The sequence below is a fragment of the Benincasa hispida genome, chromosome 10 (genome assembly GCF_009727055.1).
Source record: "Benincasa hispida cultivar B227 chromosome 10, ASM972705v1, whole genome shotgun sequence".
Taxonomy (NCBI): Eukaryota; Viridiplantae; Streptophyta; class Magnoliopsida; order Cucurbitales; family Cucurbitaceae; genus Benincasa; species Benincasa hispida.
Genome location: NC_052358.1, coordinates 45,787,928 through 45,808,707, shown reverse-complemented (window position 1 = coordinate 45,808,707; position 20,780 = coordinate 45,787,928). Strand labels below are relative to the sequence as shown.

General features: G+C 33.2%; 3 protein-coding genes across 6 annotated transcripts; 1 reads left to right on the top strand and 2 right to left on the bottom strand.

Annotated features, from left to right (window-relative positions):
- Window positions 1-513: 513 nt before the first annotated feature.
- LOC120089277 (mavicyanin-like) lies at window positions 514-3,202 on the bottom strand. Its single transcript, XM_039046699.1, has 2 exons — window positions 2,208-3,202; window positions 514-934 (listed from the first exon to the last, which is right to left on the bottom strand). Exons 1-2 carry the CDS (start codon window positions 2,383-2,385, stop codon window positions 588-590), a joined length of 525 nt encoding a protein of 174 aa, XP_038902627.1. The 5' UTR covers window positions 2,386-3,202; the 3' UTR covers window positions 514-587.
- A 299-nt stretch (window positions 3,203-3,501) lies between these two features.
- Window positions 3,502-4,352, top strand: LOC120089278. The gene has a single exon (XM_039046700.1). It carries the CDS (start codon window positions 3,653-3,655, stop codon window positions 4,088-4,090), a length of 438 nt encoding a protein of 145 aa, XP_038902628.1. The 5' UTR covers window positions 3,502-3,652; the 3' UTR covers window positions 4,091-4,352.
- A 416-nt stretch (window positions 4,353-4,768) lies between these two features.
- Window positions 4,769-16,608, bottom strand: LOC120089276 (probable ubiquitin-conjugating enzyme E2 23). 4 transcript variants are annotated; one of them, XR_005485126.1, is made up of 9 exons: window positions 16,389-16,607; window positions 10,938-12,971; window positions 10,177-10,317; window positions 9,139-9,624; window positions 8,886-8,955; window positions 8,631-8,770; window positions 8,201-8,512; window positions 7,205-7,518; window positions 4,769-4,979 (listed from the first exon to the last, which is right to left on the bottom strand). XR_005485126.1 is itself a non-coding variant. In XM_039046695.1 (9 exons), the coding sequence occupies exons 3-9, from the start codon at window positions 12,969-12,971 to the stop codon at window positions 7,267-7,269; spliced, it is 3,435 nt and encodes a 1,144-aa protein (XP_038902623.1). In that variant the 5' UTR covers window positions 13,213-13,639; window positions 16,389-16,607; the 3' UTR covers window positions 7,113-7,266. The 4 variants fall into 4 exon arrangements, 3 of the variants coding, with proteins under 3 accessions (XP_038902623.1, XP_038902626.1, XP_038902625.1); XM_039046695.1 differs by lacking the exon at window positions 4,769-4,979 and adding an exon at window positions 13,213-13,639 and having other exon boundaries at window positions 7,113-7,518; XM_039046698.1 differs by lacking the exon at window positions 4,769-4,979 and having other exon boundaries at window positions 7,113-7,518; window positions 9,139-9,609; window positions 16,389-16,608.
- Window positions 16,609-20,780: the final 4,172 nt, after the last annotated feature.

Here is a 20,780-nt window from a genome sequence, read left to right as displayed (position 1 = left end):
CCAAACGAGACTCATACTTTCTAAAAAATGAATGTTGAGATCTTCTTTGATAACAATTTGATTTTTGGTTTTTATGTTTTTTGAAAATTAAGCCTGTAAAAAAATTTTCATCTCTAAGTTTCTTTCGTTGTATTATCTAGTTTCTACCCATGTTTTCAAAAACCAAGCCTAGGTTTTGAAAATTAAAGAATAGTTTTTAAAACCTATTTTTATTTTTGGAACTTAGCTAAAAATGCAACTTCTTTACTTACGAAAAATGAAAACCATTGTAAGAAATTAAGAGGACAGAAGCACAATTTTCAAAAACTAAAAACCAAAAACCAAGCCATGTTTGACAAGCATCCTTTTCCACCTCTAAAATTCTTACTTTGTTATCTAGTTTCTATTCATTTATCAAAAACAAAGCCAAATTTTGAAAACTAAAAAAAAAAGTAGTTTTTGTTCTTGAAATTTGACAAAGAATTCAGCTCTAAACATCGTAAGAAATTGAGAGAGAAAGTAAGTTTAACTTTCAAAATCCATCAAAAATCACATAATCGTCAAACGAGATTCAAATAATTATCAAACGAGACCTGAATGTTTAGGTCTCAATGAAATAGAACTTTAAATGCTAGAATGCAAATGAAAGGGGTCCACATAGAATACCTTCCACAATTAATAGAAGCATAATTGGTGTTTGGAGGAGGAGATTGAATAGGATTAAGTGGGAGATGAATGGAAGAATTGGCTTCTTTAACCTCAATTCCAAATCTCATTCCACCCAAGCAATGACCAGCCACATTACAAATGAACCAATAATTTCTTGCTTCTTTGAGTTCAATTTTATCATTTCCACTATCATATTTACCCAATACTCCATTACTTGTCTCACATGATCTGTATGTCTCCTCAGTAACTTCATACACATTGTGTACATTCTTTGCATAGTTGAAAACTACAAAATCAAAATCAAAATCAACAACTTTGTTATGGAATCGATAAATAAAATAGAAAAACATAAAGAAAAAATCGACATAAAAATTTACAGAGTTAACTAATAGTATACTAGCTACGTCCATGGATAACGTGAGAACTATTTACTATTAAGAGAATAATATTGATTATAGAGCAAAGACACCTCTAAGATTAGAGAGTTTATATAATGTACTTCTCTGAACTCTAGAGTCGAAATCGTAAATAATATAAATATGTCAAAAACGAATTTAACAAGATCTTGTACTTGGTCATTCGGTACACTAAATATTATATTCAAGGCGTTCTAACAAACTTAATTGTAGTTATATCATTTGAAAGCAATGTAAATGTATAACCAAATTAGTAAAGGTTTTTTTATGGGATGACTAGTGGCTAAAATTACTTAAAACACATGATTATGTTTGGTTTATGTAGTTTGAATTGGACAACTATTCCTGGTCAAATTAGAAGATGTATAACATAATTGTCTAGGTATTGAGCAAATTTTATTGACTAAATTGCAAAAACCATCGGTAAATTATGGTGTTATGGTGGTAGTCGTAATTATATTTTCAAACTTTCAAGATGTAAAAATTAAGCCCACAAACTAACATAAGCATTAAAATTGGACTCCCAAATGAAAAAAAAAAAATTTGAATTCTAAAACTTACATAATTGTAGAAATTGGACCCCCAAATGTATAAGTATAAGGGTTCAACTTTTTTTTTTTCATTTGGGGTCCAATTTCTACAACTATTTTAAGTTTAAGGATCCAATTTTAACAAAGTTTTATGGCTCAAATTTTACCATGGAAAGTTTGAGAGTGTAATTATACTACCCTCATACTTAAATGGTTGATTTTTGCAATTTTCCCTAAAACTAGACACATGTCAATTAAAAAAAAAAAAAAAAAAGCTTTTCTTCCTTACATGTTCATGTCTCGTCATCTCTTATCAAGTAATGTTAAAGTTGTATGTGAAAATCACTAATACTCAACTGATTTGATAGTCAAAATGAGCATAGTCCAACTGACATCTAAGATGTACTATCAACCTCGAGATTAGACATTCGATCCCACCACCCCACATATTGTCCAAAAGAACAATGGTTTGAAAAACTAACTAAAACTAAGCGATTCAAGCATGTATATCTTCAACAAGATTAGAAGTTCAAAACTACCTGGTTTCAACATGAGCTCTACAAGGAAAGAGCAAACAATTAGAATACGAAGAAGGAGAAAAATTGGTGAATACCTAGAAAATCTCCTTTGGTGAAAGTGTGATTTTGAGACCAGGTAGCAAAATTGATGCCAGAGTTCCAGCCATCTTCATCTCCAACAAGAAAGACTTCACAAATTGAAATTCCACAAAAACTTAGAAACAAGAAGAAATGGATTATCAATCTGCAATTATGATATAACTTCACCATCATTATTATTACTGCAAAATTCCCTTTCTCCAAAGTCAGAGAGAGAACAAGAGGATATATAAGTAAATTTAATCTTGAAGCAAAATGGCAATCAATATGTTTTTGGTGGTACAGCTAGGAAATATAACATTATCAAATGGTTGAATCTCAACTATTAAATAAAGACTTGGCTACCTCTTATGACTGGCCAATATTTTATGCCATACGTTTGTTTAGCTATTTCAATATAATAATGCTCTCCTCAAATGATCATCATATCAAAACAACATTTCATAAGTATGGAAATATAAAGATCGGGGAAAATCGAGCTAAAAGATCTCTAAACTTTACCGTTTGTTTCAAAAATACCTCTTTCTTTTCAAAAATTGTAATGTTATTCTTGATTTTTTATGAAGGTTTCAAACCTACCATTAGAAGTAGAAAATCCATTAAAACGTTGGATGAAAATTGATGTCTTGCTGAAAGGATATGACAATGACCTAAAACAAAATTGGAACTCAAATCCCGCCACATTATTCTAGATCACAGTCACACTTGTTTCAGATCCTAATTTCCTTTCAAAATATTAAACTGTTACAATAAAAGTATAGGGATTAAGACCGTGTTTACTTCCCTATAAACGTAATTCATTAATGGTAATATGAAAAGTGTGCCTCATTTTATTATGTTTATTGTTGTTAACCAGCATTTTGTAATCATAAGGAAATGCTTGATTATTACGTGAGGCCTACACTCTCTTTTTTTTCATCATCTATTCTTTTATTTTTTTACTTTTCCTGTGAAAGTAAACAACACCAGTTGGTTCTTTTATTACGATTCCATTAATGTGTAGTAACCACAGTGAAAAAAATCTCATTCTATTTGTGATTGAGACCTATTATAATTAAAATTCATTACGAATGCGACAATTTTGATTATAGATCAGTAAATGGGGCCTAAATCTATACTAATTGTTTTTTAACCAACATAATAAAAAAAATGGTATATTATATTCTGGTCGCACCTGATGGGCTTTATGCCCAAAGATATGGGCCGTACCTACGATGAATGGCCCATTGCACCTGATTCTGTTGACTTTTGCATAATGTCCAAACGTTGTCGTATTGATAATCTATTAGAAAAACGTCTTCCTCGAAAATAAACTCCCAATAAAAATTACGGATTTTAAAACCCTTTGTCAAGAAACTACGAAACCCTAGCCTCCATCCTCCACCGCCAAGCTCCGACGCGCCGCCTCTCCTTCCCGGATCTTTTCTCTTCTTTTTCATCAATGGCTTTCTTCACCGGCGGCGGCCGATTCCGCGAGCTTCTTAGGAAGTACGGAAAAGTCGCAATCGGAGTTCATTTCTCAGTGTCGGCGGCTTCGATCACTGGCCTCTATGTAGCCATCAAGAACAATGTCGATGTTGAATCACTACTCGATAAGTTACACATGGATGGATTCTTTTCCAAAGATCAGCCGCAAACAACTCCCTCCGAAATCACATCGTCCGTAGATGACGGATTTATGAACGAAGAAAGGCCTGCGTCGGAAATTCAATCGACGAGGAATCGTACCGCCGAACTTGCAGCGTCGACTGGCGGCGCGTTGGCTTTAGCCGTGCTTTGCAACAAGGCGTTGCTGCCTATTCGGATTCCGATAACGATTGCGCTAACGCCGCCGATTGCGAGGCTGCTGGCGAGGCGAGGGATTATGAGAAGTGGTTAAGGAACTGAATCAATCTCATTTCTTCTTCTTCATCATCATCATCATCATCTTTCTAGTATGTTGGATCGGGGAGTTAAGCTTCCATAGATTTGCTGCTTCTTGAGATCAACAAAGTACTATGATCCATTTTCTACTTTTCTTTCGAGATTTTTTTTCAAGAAAGATTTGTTGTTGTGTTGATTTTAAGACACATTTTGAGAAAGATATTTCTGTTCACATTGTCAAAACTACTAAATAAATAAAATCTCAACCTTTGTTATTCCGTTTCGTTATTATTTGATTTCATTTCCACTATACTTTAATAAGAAATTGAATTCAATGAATCTTTAGAGAGGAGCTCAGACTTAGAAATTAGATTAGAGAATATTATCAAATTAAAAGGTTAAATTGTTTGTGCTTTTTTTTTTTTTTAGTTCGAAACAGGTGTTTAATAGGTTTCAAGTTTCAAAACATTCAAAAAATATTTTGAATTAGTTAATCATAAATTTGGCTTGTTAGGAAAAAAATTATAATTTAGTCTCTTGATTTAGAGGTTTAAAATTAATTTGTTCGTATAGTATGATAAAATCTTATTAATAGTATTTATCAGATTATAAGCTATTTTGGAGGATTTTATCTGATATGGCAAGTCATATGAACTAAAAGTTAAATTACAGTAGATCAAATATACACAGTTTAGAATGTAGAAACTAGTAACATGAGATTAACTAACATGTATGAATATTTTTTTACAGTTAATAAATAAATAAATAAAAACCTAGAGTTGTAATTTAACTAAAATCTTTTGGTTTTTTTTTTTTTTTACGACATTTAGAGTGAAGATCGAACCTCGATTGATAATAAAGTTCACATCATGAGCTTGCGAAATCTTCCAATACAGTAGTTAGTCCTGCAAAACAAAGATAAAAGAAAATGGATGATTTTTTCTTAATATAATTAATGATTAATATTAAATTTTCAATATAAATATATATAAGATATTAGTGCTAGTTCCTGTTTCATTTTTAATTTTACAAAACTCTAATTAAATCTTTTTCATATTTTGCTTATTTGTTGATCAATATAAGCATACTTCTAACCTTTTAATGAACAAGAACTAAGTATTATATTTATGGTTAAAATTATTTTTTAAAAAATAGAAAAACTATCAATTTATACTCTTAAATTTTGAAGTTGTATCAATTAAAATCATGGATTAATAATAGTATGGAAAAATATTGTTTGAGACTTATAATTTTTTTAATTATAAACCTAAATTATCATAATAATGCATTAATTCTTACACTTGTGTAATGTCTAAACACTTTACGAAAGTAATCCTAACTAACAATCTAAATTAATTCACTAACGAAAGTTTAGATGTATATATTAATAAAATTATAATTCTTGTATAAGATTTATCCAAACAAAACTGTTGCAAGGTATAAATTGAAATACTTACAAAGTCTTGGAGTTTAAATTGATACTATTATTTATTAGTTCATAGTTTTAATTGATATAACTCTCAAAATTAGGTATGAATTCATATTTTCTCTACAAAAATATATCTAAACTTTGGTTTGATTCAAATATGTAAGAAGTTCTCAACTTTTGTTCTAGGTCCATTAAAAATTCTATAGGATTGGTTTCTATTTCAGTATTCAATAGTAACTTTGAAAGGTTTATTTGAAATTTTTTGAAAGAATAATATTTAAACAAATGATACAGTTGATAGATAATTCTTTTATATATAATTCAGCCTATATTTATAAATGAATTTGAAATCTCATCAAGTAATTCAAAAAATTATTAACAATAAGTTTCAAAAAAAAAAAGAAAAAAGAAAAAAGAACAATAATGAGAATTAGAAATCCACAAATACTTTTTCCTTACGAGCTTTAAATATTAAAACAAGACATTCATTTCTTTGTTTATTATGACTAAAACGAGACATCTAAAAAGTTCATTAAAATAAAATTTAGTAGGGATATATTCTTGACTTATTTTTCAATATTTTCTTCTATGTCTAAATTCTATTTTGATCCCTACACTTTGAATCTTGTTCTATTTTAATTCCTACTATTAAGATTTTACTAACTCTTAAACATAATGACAAGACGACATATATTTTTAGATGACTAAGTTGCCAAAAAAGTCTATCATGCTAAGAAATCTAAGTTTTCAATTTTGAATTAGGTGGTAAAGTAATTTTTTTATAAGAAATCTCAAGTCATTTTGTATCCAAGATTTTGGTCATTCACTATTTTGACATGTTGATTGTAGATATTTTACTTCACCTTTATCTTGTTCAATCCATTTTAAATAAAATTTCATCCTTAAACAGATTTCATCTTTAAAAAGTTAACATAATTTTAACAGCATGGACAAAAATAATCACTTTTTAAAAGTTCAAGGACTAAAACGGACGTTTTTAAAAGTTTAGAAATCAAAATAGAATAGGATTCAAACCAAAATAGGATTTAAAACTTTCTTCTTTTATTTTTATCTAGATCAAACACCATACAAATCTGAAATGACAACAAATACTTCATCCTATTTCTATTATGTCAAAATAAACATAGTTCAACTGAGATAAAATTTATACTATCGACTTCTAAGTCAAAGTTTGAATCCCCTAACTCATATATTGGAGGAAGGAAGAAGGGAAAATAAAAAAGTTTCCAATATATCATACTTTACTCTTCTTGATCATAATAGAAAGTCTGGAATGAGAGGCCGCACAGAATATCATACTTCTTTACTCTTCTTTGAGCAATACTTCAAAGCAGTAAAAACAACAAAAAGAAAAAAAATCATTGAATTCCATTTGAGGCACAAACAAGCTAAGACAGAACAAAAAATCCTAACTTTGGTATGCAATCTGACCATTCTTTTCTATTGTTATATTTTTCCCCCTATAAAAAAACGATGACACAGACCAAAGAGTTGTCCCAAAATCCTAAAATTCTATGACACAGACCAAAGAGTTGTCCCAAAATCCTAGAATTCTATGAAGCCTTCAAAGAAATGAGGCTCCAGTTAATAACTTATAAACAAGGTGCATCATTGATCATAATGGGTAAAGTGACAAAAGGCTTTGACATGAATGGAGAATGAATTGAAGGAATAAATTACCTTGTCAGCTATATGTAAATGATGAAAGCCTGTCATTTGGAGTTTTTCTCTTTTTTTTAATGCTACAACTGTTGAAAATGCTTAAAATCTTGACAATCAGCTCCGACTTTGTTCAACGACGTGAAGAGCTTTGGGATAATCTTAGCGAGCATAAGCTTAAATCCGACAGAAGTCGAGTTGGGATTGCTTTCTTCTCTTATAGAAGCAGCTTCTGTGAGAGAGCCAATTAAGTGACCTTTCATGTATGCATCACAGGCCTTCAGGATGAAATATCCACGCCTCCTGAAATGTTCTTTAACGAGTTCTTCAAAGTCCTATTCGTGAACAAACTTCAAATAGTCAAACATAATATTTAAGTCAATATATCACTAGCAGTAATTACATCATGAACTTTCCGAGTACAACACAAATAAATTATCGAACACAAAAAAGAAAAAATAAAAATAAAAATAAAAAAAATAAAAAATAAACAAACACAATTGAGGAAGCATGAGGCAATGCAATATCTGAAACCATTTAGGAGGATAACGGGAAAAAGGTAATCACATTTCCTATGGCATGAAAATTACAGAAGTCAAATAAGCAACCCATTTGCTAAAAATGTAGCACAACTAATTGGATTCCAAAATATACCCATGGTCATATCTTGTCGATTGTCAAACATCTAACAAATATGCTCAAAAGAAAATATTATCAAGCATGGAGAACAGTGACCGACTTAATGGGAACTACATGACAGGATGGATCAAAAATGTGAGAGTCATCTGAATATATAGAAAAACTATGTAGTATAATGGAGGGGAAAAAACAGCAACAACAACAATTGGCCAATGATGACTTCCATCCCCTTTTGCAGTTTTCACTTGTTATTCAAAAGTAAGTTTCCATTTTAAGGGGACAAAAGAGAAAGAAAGAGACTCGAGACGTGTTCTAGTCTTTTTAGTGCATGACGATGGGAATTGTGGTCCGACAAAGCTCACCACAAAGATTACCCACCTTGGGAGGCTTCCTCATAAGATACATGATTGTCTTGCAGTTTAATAAGAAAGTGTTTTCATTGTACGACAAGGAATTTTTCTCTCCTTCTGCTGTTCCAACTTGCTTGTCATATCCAGCTTCATTAAAATATGGTTTAGAATTCAACACTAATCCCTGAAGCGAGACCAACACTTGAAGGATGCTAGAGGACTTTGGATCCCACACTTCATTTCCTCTGCCAGTCCAAGTATTTAAAAGGCTAAGGCAGACTTTGCCTTCCTCATAAAGATTGGGATTTATCCGCCACCCACCTGAATGATAATATGCTGACTGCATCATAACAAACTCCATCAGTGAATTATATATAAACTACAGTATCCAGATAGTAGAAGTGACCTAATGCTATGACTATGACAGGTGGAATGATTAAAAGGCAAGTATTGCTTACTGGTGGAACGTCAGGATACTCTGGTGGGAGGTGAAAATCGAAGAAGAAGAGGCCATCTTGGTAAGGGGTCCCGTAAGCCCCAACAATGACTGCTCTTAAAAGGTCCATACGGTCTTCGTAGACTCGAACATATATCCCATCTGTTACAAGAATGCATTCGTGGCTCAAAATCAGAGCCAGCTAACATCTACATGGACGTGAATCTCAGGAGACGTGACATAACCACATAATCAAGCAAAGATAAGCATTGGTTACCTGGCAAATTATTCTGGAGGATACTCCAGTCTTGCTGGATTTTCTTGAGCCATTTCCTTCCATTGTTAGTCTGCATGCAACAAAGTTCAATATTTCAAACTTTTGTAGTTTCAAGAAAACATCCAAGTATCGGTGAACAGAAAAAAGAATATCCCAAGACAAAAACCACATGCAGAAATTTTCTTACATCATCAAAGTGGTATCGAATCTTTACAAGTATAACAAGGTTTGGAGAGTTGTGTTAATTACTTACTTGTCCATTCGTACCAAGAAAATAATGGTCCAAAGGATCTTTGGCTATATCAAAGCCTTTGAAGCTGCAGGTGCCATCCTCATGGCATGCTGAAGCATCTGATTCTGCAGTCCTCAGGTTGCTTGAAGCTTTTGCTGATTCTAACACTTCTGATGGCTCTGAAGCAACACTATCCTCTCCTCTTCCACAATCAGAATTCATATCAGAAGCATCAAACGAATTGGATTTAAGAGAGCTAGACTGATGCCCAGAATCTTTTTCATCTGAAGCTTGAAGAATTTCCAAGGATTGAGTCTCACTTTCACTGTGGGAATCCAAATCCATTGAGTCTGGATTTCTTGGTCCTCGTGAGAATATTCCAGCTGCCAATCTAGTAACAAATCGAAGTGCAGCAAGTGGAACAGAAAGAGCTAGATTTCTTCCTGAATTATTCTGTTCACTTTCTTCCTCTTCAGAATTAGCACCAGTATCCTGCAGTTCAATGTCCTAGAGACGTTGACGTAGGTTACTATTTCACTTAGAAAGAGATGCCTTAATACATATCAGGTGTAATTATTCTAGAACTGTAGATAACAACGTTACCAGCAAAGGCAAATCAATAAACATTTAAGAGAAATCAGATTTAAATTTACAAGAACTGTCGCAATGCCTTTGTCAGCACAAGAGGCATAACATATGGAGGGACATCAATAGAAAAATGATAAGTGCCAAAACCTTGGACACAGAAACTGAAAGAAATGATATTATGGAGAGTGAGTGAAGGAATGAGAGATGTAATATACTATCTACCAAAATACATTTTGAATCGCATCGTTAAAATAAGATTGCAACAGAAGAGATGCACAGGAATTCTGACACTGACCTTTTGCAACTAGTACGTATAACTAAACAAAAGTGCATAGCGGCCCTCATCATCACATGTTACTTGTTTCTTCATCAGTTTCATAGATGGAAAATCTAAAGTTTAAATTATTAGAAAAGAACCATCCAAAACTACGTACGAGATGCACCAACTTTAGTGTTTCAAAAGAATATTACCTCCTTCGCATTCTCAACAGAATCCATTTCATCATCATCAACTGTTTCCCAACTTGCAGCACCATTACTTACTTCACTACCAGCAGCAATTGATTCATCATCATCATCTCGACCAACAACATAAATTGCTTGAGGGCCAACCTTGGTAAAACAATAAACACTTTGGCACTTAATTTCTAAACTGACTGGATGAGAAAAGTGAAAACCATTGAAAACTAAATCAGTTACGAAGTGATAGACCATAGCCTCCATCATCAAGACAAATCAAAGAGAAAAAACAATTTTTATATTTTCATATCAACTCTTTCTTGTTAATTGAGAAACCGAAAAAACATGAAAGAATGCACATGCATGCAAAAAAGAAGCTCACAAAAGAGGAGTCGAACTACAAACTACAAAAAGGGGCTTCAATCCAATAAAATAAAACCTAGCGAGTTATTACAAAAAGGTCTTGTCAAAGAAATACAAAGAGAAACATAGAATCTAACAAATAACCAAATAATATAAATTTCCATTTAATAAAACTTAAAAGCCAAGCTGATATCCAAGTGGATATGACACTTAAAATAACATCTAATCCTTGTCACCTATGAAAATACAAGAATAACAACCCCTAAACCTGTCCTTTATAACAAAATTGTTTAATTTCAATTATAAGGCATTCTATCTTTTATGAGAAGATCATAAACCAGTTGGTCTCATTGTATACCTATCAAGACTAACCAAGTATAATTTTCAAAACTTTAAGAAATGAAAAATACCGTTGAAACCATGCCATTAGCCCAAGTAACTTCAATATCACCATTCTTAAGACCAGTTATATTTCCAACCCAAGAGAGATCTGAGAAGTCGATGCAATCATCACTACATGATGGATCTTCCATTTTCTGGCTTCCTGAAGCCTTTTCTGTACAACTCATCATCTCGTCCGTTGAACTCTGCTGCTTTAATTCCTCTGTATTGTTTCCTAGAGACAGTGCCTCTGAAAAATCAGAAACAGGGGACAATCGAACAACCACATCACCATAACAGTAGTCATAATCTGGATGCCCCTCTAGCTCATACACACTAACAATTTCTTCTATGTCAAATTCTCGAGGATCCTCAGCCCTGGAGACTGGTTTTAACCACCTCACACAGGCTGTTCGCTCCTTTGCATTAACACTTTTCACAACTCCAACTCGCCTGCTTTCACTAACATCATCGTCATTATCGGAGGCCTTCTCAACCACGTACTGTTCCGGAACAAATTCATGATCACCTGGATTATCAATTGGAATCAAGCTTGTTGAATCCAGTCCAAGTTCTGTCCGGCCATCCTGCCATGCAACATCGACTTTTGTCTTAGTATTGATAATTAGTAGGGCCCTCTCAAAGTTTTCCTCTTTCTTTCTAGCCTTCTTATCCCTCCTGACGACAACTTTACGAATTTTTTTGCGATGTAGAGGCCAAGTCTCATGGGTAGTCTCCTTGAGAGCTCTAGAACTACTAGATTCAGGCAAACTATTATACACAGGATTCCTATAATTTCCATCGCATGCACTAATGGAATCAAGATCAGTGGATTCAGTTGTCCCACTTACTTCATCTACCGCGGCATCCTCTGAATCACATGCACCCACCGGTTGTGCAGAATCTAATGAGTTGGTCACTGAATCAGAAAGTTCTGTTTGTGATGGGTCCTTAGTCAGGCCAGCGGAGAATGATGGAGGAGGAAGAAGACACCAGTCACCCAACTGCCAATTTGCATGTGAGAAACAAGTTAATAATCTTAAGTTCTTTGGAGTCTGTTCTTCAGCTGGGGTGGTAGAAGAATCTGGTCCATATCCAGCAGATGCTATCCAATAAATGAACACTGAACCAACTGTAACTTTAGTGACAGTGCCTTCCAAGCGATTAGGTTTCCATAAACCAGAAAGCCATTTAGAATTCTTAAAAACTGTTGAAGACGCCCTTACACGCTGACCGGGATAGTAAGGGAAGTTTGCATCTTCAAGGATATTCTTAGAAACTGGTTTGAGCCGCAATGGCTCTGCCTTTGTGACTTTACACTTAGAGCCATCATCAAACATCACAGTCACATTATCCAATACGTCATCAATTCTACCCAACCATGGACCAAGGACCACATAATCTCCCACTGTGAAATCTCTCACACGTTTCAAGTCTTTAGATGATATATCTTTCATAATTGATCCATCAGGAACCAACAAATCAACAGAAATATTAACATCTACCACAACACCTGCTTGCCCAGTCGGATCAGAAACAGCAGCAACAAAATCACCATGTACAAATCCTCTATCAATAACTGTTAAATCATTAACATTCTGAGTTGTCTCACTTTCATCCATCCAAAGGACTCGAACTTCATCATCAGGAAGAGGTTGGCTCTTATAATTATCTCCGTTGGAATTTTTAGCATTACAGTCATCGCCATAATTTTCCTTGTTTTGACCTTCTTTCTCTCCATCATCATCATCACCATCACAACCGTCATCATCCCCACCATCCTCACCACCATCATCTTCATCTTCATCATCAGTTATGTCACTGTCTGAATCAGCATCACCAGCAACTTCAGTCACAATCCCTATCATACCGCTACCTTTGCTTTTTACAATATCTTGCCTGTATATATGTGGAATACTAGGTTTGTCGCTTGTATTCTCATTTTTTCTTCTAGTTTCATCATTATTTATAGTTGTAATGTGGCTACTTTCACTTGAAGAAACACCATCTCTATTGCAAGTACCAACTAGAGACTCCTTGTCCACAGAATTCTGTTGCTCCATCTGAAAAGAAAGAAGTGAGAAAGATGAGTAAATCCATCACTGAAATATGCAATTCAAATATATAGATATAATTTTCAGTTCAATCTAGTGAAATGCATTTGTCAAAGTCAAAACTAAGAAGCACATTAACAGAAATCGGACACATACATGAAGCAATGTTTTTTTTTTTTATGAGAAACATTCAAAATAATTTCATTGATGGTATGAAATTACAAAAAGGCACAAAGCCATGAGAGATTACATAATAGTTTTCCACCGTGCAATAAGAGATGTAAGATTGTAATCACAAAAATATGGGGTGAATTTACACCAAGTGAGAGCAGTATACAAAAGATGATCAAAGAAGCGAGTGAAATTCGACACTTTTTCTTCGAAGACCCAGTTGTTCCATTCATTCCAAATGAGCCATAGGTAGGCTTTGATGATGAATGTCCCCAATATCTCCCTCTTAGCTTTGAACGGATGGCCAATAAGCAAAGAATTCAATAAAGTGAGAGGGTCATTTGGGAAGACCATATGATAGCTGAAGCAAAGGAGGATTCTTTCCCATAAAGTCTGAGCAAAATCACAGAAGATCAATAAATGCATTATAGATTCACTATTTTGATGGCAAAGAACACATCAATTCGGGGCTGATGAGATCCAAGGGGCCTTTTTGATGAGAACATCTGCAGTATTTATGCAACTTGATGTATTTATACATGAAGCAATGTAGAATGACAACATATCAGTTCTAAAATAATTAGGCCATGAACAAGGTTGAGTAACATTGCATAGAAGATACATACTTTTGTGTGTTCTAAAGAATTTAAGGTACAGACTTGCATCCATGATCCATCTATTCAATTTTAAACAGATTTAGATGTTCTAAGGTCAACTATATTTCTCTATTGACATTACATTCTCGAACAACAAAAGTCAGGCATTCCACATAACATGCTATTCTTAAAAAGATCACCTCAATCCTCGTTTTCCACAATCCTCACATACTGGATTAAGACCTAGAAAGAAAAACATACATAATTTCCTTTTTCAGTTTTCCATAGGTTTCTATGCTTTGCTCATTTATCTAAGGTTTTTGGTTACTTGATGTAAATATTCCAAGTTTTGATGGAAAAGTATTTAATCTTTTTTTAATCATTTTTTTTAACTTTCTCAACTAGATGCACCTCCCACGTGTCCCTTGAGTGTATTAATGTGTCCCATGACCATGGTCCATAACTAAGAAGCACGGATATAGATACAACACACGAATAAACATAACACAAACATGATGACTCATCATTTCTTAAAAACCTAGGACACAAACACAAAAAATACATGTTTATTAAAATATGCAATTTTTAAAAATATAGAGAAAATTCAAACTCAATAAGTTTATTCATTTATATGCAAAAGAAATTAATGTGATGTATTTTGCTCTCAAAAATTATTATTTTGTCCTAAATTATTACGTGTCAATTTAGCAAGTTCAATCAATTATTATGTTTAGTTTTCTTATGTTGTCTCTTTCTTTAGATCAATTGGGTGCACTATCTCTATGGTGGAAGATTTGGGCATCAGATCTTGCCATCCTTCTGTGATTCAGCCTCCAACGGCACCCTCATATGACTCTCTAGTCTCAAATGTCGTCAGGTGGACTCCCCCTCCACAGAAAACTCTCAAGGAGAACTCTGATACGACTGTTATCAATGATAAAACGGGTATTGGAGTGGTTGTTCGTGACCCCGAAGATGACACCATGATGGTATTAGAAAGTTCCCTCTCGCTGTCTGGTTTAGTTGAACTTGTTAAGGCAGTTGCTCTCCATGAAGGCATATATAAGGTCTTAAAAGTGGGTCTTTCTCCTCTTTGGGCTAAAACAAATTCCAAGATCCTCTTGGAACCTTCTCATAGGAAAATATCATTATGCCAACAAGCTTCAAGATTTTGTTGACTCAAATCGTGATCTTCTTCGTAACAAGGCTATTAAGGGCTTTATATTTGTAAATCGTAAGTGCAACGTAATTGCCCACAAAGTGGTTTCACATGTTTGAAGACACAGATCCTCTGTGACTTGGGTGGAAGAGCACCATCTGGGTCCATTCTCTTTTACTTACGTATTCTAGCTTTCTCTAACTTGTCTATTTTTGTTTCTCAAGTGTGCTTAAGAAAACAAAAACAAAAACAAGTGTTGAATACATGTCAAACAAATGTTAAACCTATATTGACCACTAGTGTCTAACACATTTATTATGTTAATAAGTGTTTGACACATGTCCAACAAATGTTAGAGGTCCAAGCGTCTAAAACACTAGCCAAACTTAAGTTTTCGTGCTTCTTAGGTCCCCAAAGCATCCTTCGTGCATTCACATTGTGTGCAGAAAAAGAATTGAACACTTCAAACCATATGCCAATAGATGTTCATGTTGGATACCCAGCTCCACATGTAATAAGAGCATTCATGCTTCATAGTTGCCAATCTTGGTAGCCAAGAAGGTGAACAAACAAAATCCATGGTCCCCGAGTCTCTTAAGTCTTCGGAAGAAAAAAAATAATTCATAAACTAATCGTTGTAATTTTACTCAAAGCAATAATCAAATCAAATGAGCTCACTAACCTTTTGTTCATTTTCTTTCATCATATTTTCTCCAAGTATAGAAAATTTATAGGATGAACAGAGAAGCAGTAGGTGGACATTTAGAGCATATTTTGAACTAAGTAATTAGGAGGTTGAGATATTTTACAGGTAGTTCCTGTGGGCACTTGGAAGCGATGACCAAATACATTTCCAAATTTCCATTAGAGTATCTCAATCATCACCATGTTCGACTTTCAGTTCAGAAAAAAACAAAACAAAACAAGCGCGAGAAAGAAACCAAACAACAAGTTACCAACACGAACAGAAATGAAAATTTCTGGGTCCATTTGCTAATCTATCTAGAAAGACAAGAAGAACAAAAGAAAGGAGAAACATAAACATCGAAGATGTCGTGAGAGGGAGCCCATATATACCAGCAATTAGTATAATCATCCATTGATTCTATGAAGTCAACATTAAATGGCAATCATCAGACTGCACATAAGAAAGAACCCAATTGACGCCTCCGGACAAATCATCAAGTTGGTTGAATCAAACGCCACAAGAAGGAATATTGGCTAAAACAATCTACACCTATGCCAGTCTTGCATTCAAATGCTCAAAGCAGGTGATAAATACCAGCAGAGGAACCAATCATCGAAATTAATTAAAAAAAAAAAAAACAAACAAACACAAGAAGCTGAATGAAACCCACGATTAAAGCCCTTCTCAGATCAATCCCTCGAGCTAAATTCAAATACCCCACAAGCTAACACAACAATAAAGAACAACTATTCCATCCAAAAGCTCAAAATCCAATACAAAAACCAAAACAAACGAGCTAACAAAATGAGAACCTGAACTTTGAAGGTAGATAAAGAAGAACTGCCAAGAGAAAGGCAATCTGAGAATCGTCGTCGATTGAAGGGAAAGAAGGCGATGCGATGAAGAAACAGAAAGGCTCTGATTTTGAACGGAGGGTTCCTTCAAACACCGTATTCGAACCAAAGAATATATTGCCAGAGAACCAAGAAATTGGAGAGAGAATTAGAGGGAGGAGCTGGAAAGAAAGCACCGTGGCCGGGGGATGGGTTTATAAATATATAGAATTGTTGGGTTAATTATCGGAATACTCTAAAAGTTTGGGGCCTTTTTGTTACATATTTGTATTTGTATCCAATGATGTGATACGCACGACCGTTTATTACAAGTTAGTCCTTCAGACATTACTTATATTTTTATTTAAAATTTAGAAACTTGTTAAAATTAAAATTTTAAAACCTCGATAGTAATTTTCTTTAAATTCAAAACCTATTTTGATACAATCCTAATAGTTTAGGCCCGTTCGGTAGATTTTTTTTTCATCCAAATTTTTTTATTATGATTTGCATCTTTCTCAAATATAATAGTTGAAATCCTAGCCAAATTTCTAAAACAAAAAAACTTCTTAAAAGCTACTTTTTTTAGTTCTCAAAATTTTCTCCATTTGGTAACCATTTTGTTTTATTTTGTTTTTTAAAAAACTAAGCCTATAGACACTACTTCTACCTCCAAATTTATTGCTTTGTTATCTATCTTTCACTCAATGGTTGCTAAATTTTGAGAACTAAAAAAAGTAACTTCCAAAAAGTTGTTTTTATTTTAGAAATTTGACTAAGAATTCAACAATTGTACTTGAGAAATATGCAAATCATGGTAAGAAATGTTGATGAAATAGACATAATTTTTAAAAATAAAAATAAAAAAAATCCAATGATTACCAATCGGGACCTTGATTTTTTGTTTTTAATTTTTTAAAATTAAATGCATAAACATTCTTTCTACTCTAATTTTTTTGTTTTGTTATTTACCTTTTATCAATGTTTTCAAAAACCAAGCTTAAAAAAAATAATTTTTAAAAATTTGTGTTTTATTTTTTGAATTTAACTAAGAATTCAACTTTTTTACTTAAGAAATTTACAAACTATGATAAGAAATTGAGAGAAAATAGACTTAATTTTTAAAAATTAAAATACCAAATCGTTACTAAATGGGGCATAAACTTCTATTTTTGTATTATTAAATTTTCAAACTTTAATTTTATGTCTAATAGGTCATTGGTTTATTTGACATTTTTTTTTAATTCATAAACCTATTTGGTGAAATTTTAATAATCAATTAAATAAAAAATTTAATTTTTTGTTTTTAGGCTTCATGATCTATACAAAAGTTGACCAAGTTTGTAATTTCACTCTTTTTTTATAATAATTTGTTTGAGTTTTCTGTAAATATATATCAATTTATATTTATACAATAATAACTATTAAGTTGTTGCTATAAAAAAATAAAAAATAATAATGCTGACATTTTTTTAAATCACCTTCCTTTTAAGCATTTTTCATGTTCACTTGCATGTAGGTGTTTGTATAATTATAGAGTGAGTTTAGTCCAACGATATTTGGCATGATCTTCCTTCATTGAAATCGAAAGTTCGATCCTTTATTCTATGATTGTTGTCTTGAGAAAAAAAGGTATTTATGTTAATAAATATTTGAAGTTGAGTTCTAAACCAAACTAAGAAATTAATGAATACTTTAATATAGAAAACCAATACAAATGAATCATAATCTAGATAAGAAAATATTAAATACTTAACAGAAAATTAGGACAAAGTAAATGTAATTTTTTTAAAATAAGTTTAACTTAATAATATTTGATATGTACTTCTTTTTTGAGGTCGGATATTCGATTTCTTTCTTTCTTACCATTATTGCATTAAAAAAATAATGTAGTTTTATTATTATTATTTTTCAAGTTTAAGATACTATGAAAAAATTTAGTGATTGAAATATAATAAATATATATTAAGTTTGGATTTGAAGCAAAGGCAATTGAAGGTGCTTTTCTTGGGGGATGCGGACTTTAAATATTGAAAAGGAAGTTTATGTTTCACAAGGCAAGTTAACGTTTAACCTTTATTTTTGTGTTAAATTCTATAAAACTAAAAACTTTAAGGAAAAAATGGACAATTATTACATCATCTTTGGTAATTATTATGGGTTGTCCAAGATAAATCCCAAACCCCACGCGTGGGCCCAAGGTCAAGAAAATTGGGAGGCGGCATGGAAAAACACATATTTCGAAAGAAAAAAGTCAGTCTCGAGTTCCAAGTTGACCAACAGAGTTGTACTAATTGAGAAATAACTGAGTTGGGCTCTGTCTGGCACCCTGTAGTTTCGAGCACCGGAACTATCCTGATATCGTCAAAGTTACACGTAACCACATATGAGGGTTAGAGGGAAGACATCATAAATAGCCTCCTTCGACATCCCCAAAAAGGAATAGTAAGTAATCTCTAAAAGAGAGCTCTAACCTTACTTTTGTACTATACACTCTCTATTACAAAATTGGCAACTAAAGAATATAAAAACGTAAAAAGAATCAACACATAGATATATGTAGTTCACTAATAGTGTGTTAGCTACATCCACAGGGTAGAGGGAGAACAGTATTATTAGAGAGAATGTTTTCTGAATACACCAGCAGTGCCTCTAGGGTTAGAGAGTTTATATAGCATACTACTCTACACCCTAGGGTCATAATCGTAAATAACTACAAATAAATAAATATACTAAATACGAATTCTGAATAGGTTTTAGCGAGACCCCCATACTTGGTTGTTCGAAGCGCCAGTAAACAAATTTAAGGCATTCCAACAAATCTCCACCTTGACTTGAATTCTCTCCCAGATAACAGATGTACCAGATGCAACATAAAATAATATTACCAGACGTACTCAGACTTCTCCCTTATGCCTGAAAGTGACCCACAAAGGGGACCACTAATAATTCATAGCATTCAGCAAGTCCAAACAATGTTGGAACTTGCCTTATGGAAATAGTTTAGTGAACATATCAGCAGGGTTATCAATAGTATCAATTTTCATCACTTTAACTCTTTGTTCCCCTCTTAAGAAGTGATATCTTACATCGATGTGCTTAGTTATCTCATGATGAACTTGATCCTTAGCTAGACATATTGTATTCAAACTATCATAATATACAATAGCTTGCCCATGATGCAAACCAAGATTACTAACTAACCCCCTCAGCCATATTCCCTCTTTAGCAGCTTATGTCAAGGTCATGTACTCTGCTTCAGTAGTAGACAAAATAACTGTAGGCTATAAGGTTGCCTTTCAAATAACAACAAAACCACCCAGATTGAACACATAGCCAGTCATAGATCGTATACTGTCAAACATCTCTATCATAATTAGTATCAGAATAACCGGTCACCAAATACTTTGTGTTATTCCCATAAACGAGACCAACATCAGATATACCTCTAAGGCAACAAAAAAATCCTTTTAATGCTTGCAAATGCTCTTTCGTAGGTTAACCCATGAACTTGCTGACAACACTAACAGCATGGGGCAAGATCAGGCCTAGTACAGACCATAGCATACATCAAACGTCCCACTACACTAGCATAAGAAACTCGAGACGTACACTTCTTCTCAGCTTCAGACTGTGGTGAAAGCACATATGACAAATGAGCATTTGTAGTATTGGGAGTATCTATAGGCTTAGTTGATGACATACCAAACCTAGACAATATTTTATTAATGTAGCCTTTCTTTGATAAGAAGAGCTTATTTTTATTTCTATCCCTATAGATCTCCATACCCAAAAAAATTTTAGCAACACCCAAATCCTTCATATTAAACTCAGCACTGAGAAGGTTCTTCAGTTTCTGAATGTCAGACTTGGACTTTACAATTATGAGCATATCATTTACATATAAAAGTAGATAAATCATCGAATGATCATCAGCTTTGTTGTGATATACACAACAATCATACGAACTCCTACTATAGCCAAGTCCAACCATATAGCTATCAAATTATTTGTACCACTGCCTTGGAGACTGTTTTAGCCCATACAAAGATTTCTTCAACTTGCAAACATAATCTTCTTTACCTAGACATTGAAACCCATCTAGTTGGTCATATAAATCTCTTCGTCCACTCTCCATGTAAGAAAGTAGTCTTCACATCTAGTTGCTCAAGTTCCAAATTCTGATGTTCTACTATAGCTAGTAACACTCTGATAGAAGTATGTCTGACTAATGGTGAGAAGATCTCATTATAATCAACTGATTCTCTGTGCGTGATCTCTCTAACAACAACTTGAGCTTTATATTTAATGCCCTCTAAAGGTGACATTCCCTCCTTTTTCTTGAAGACTCATTTACAAGTGACAATTTTT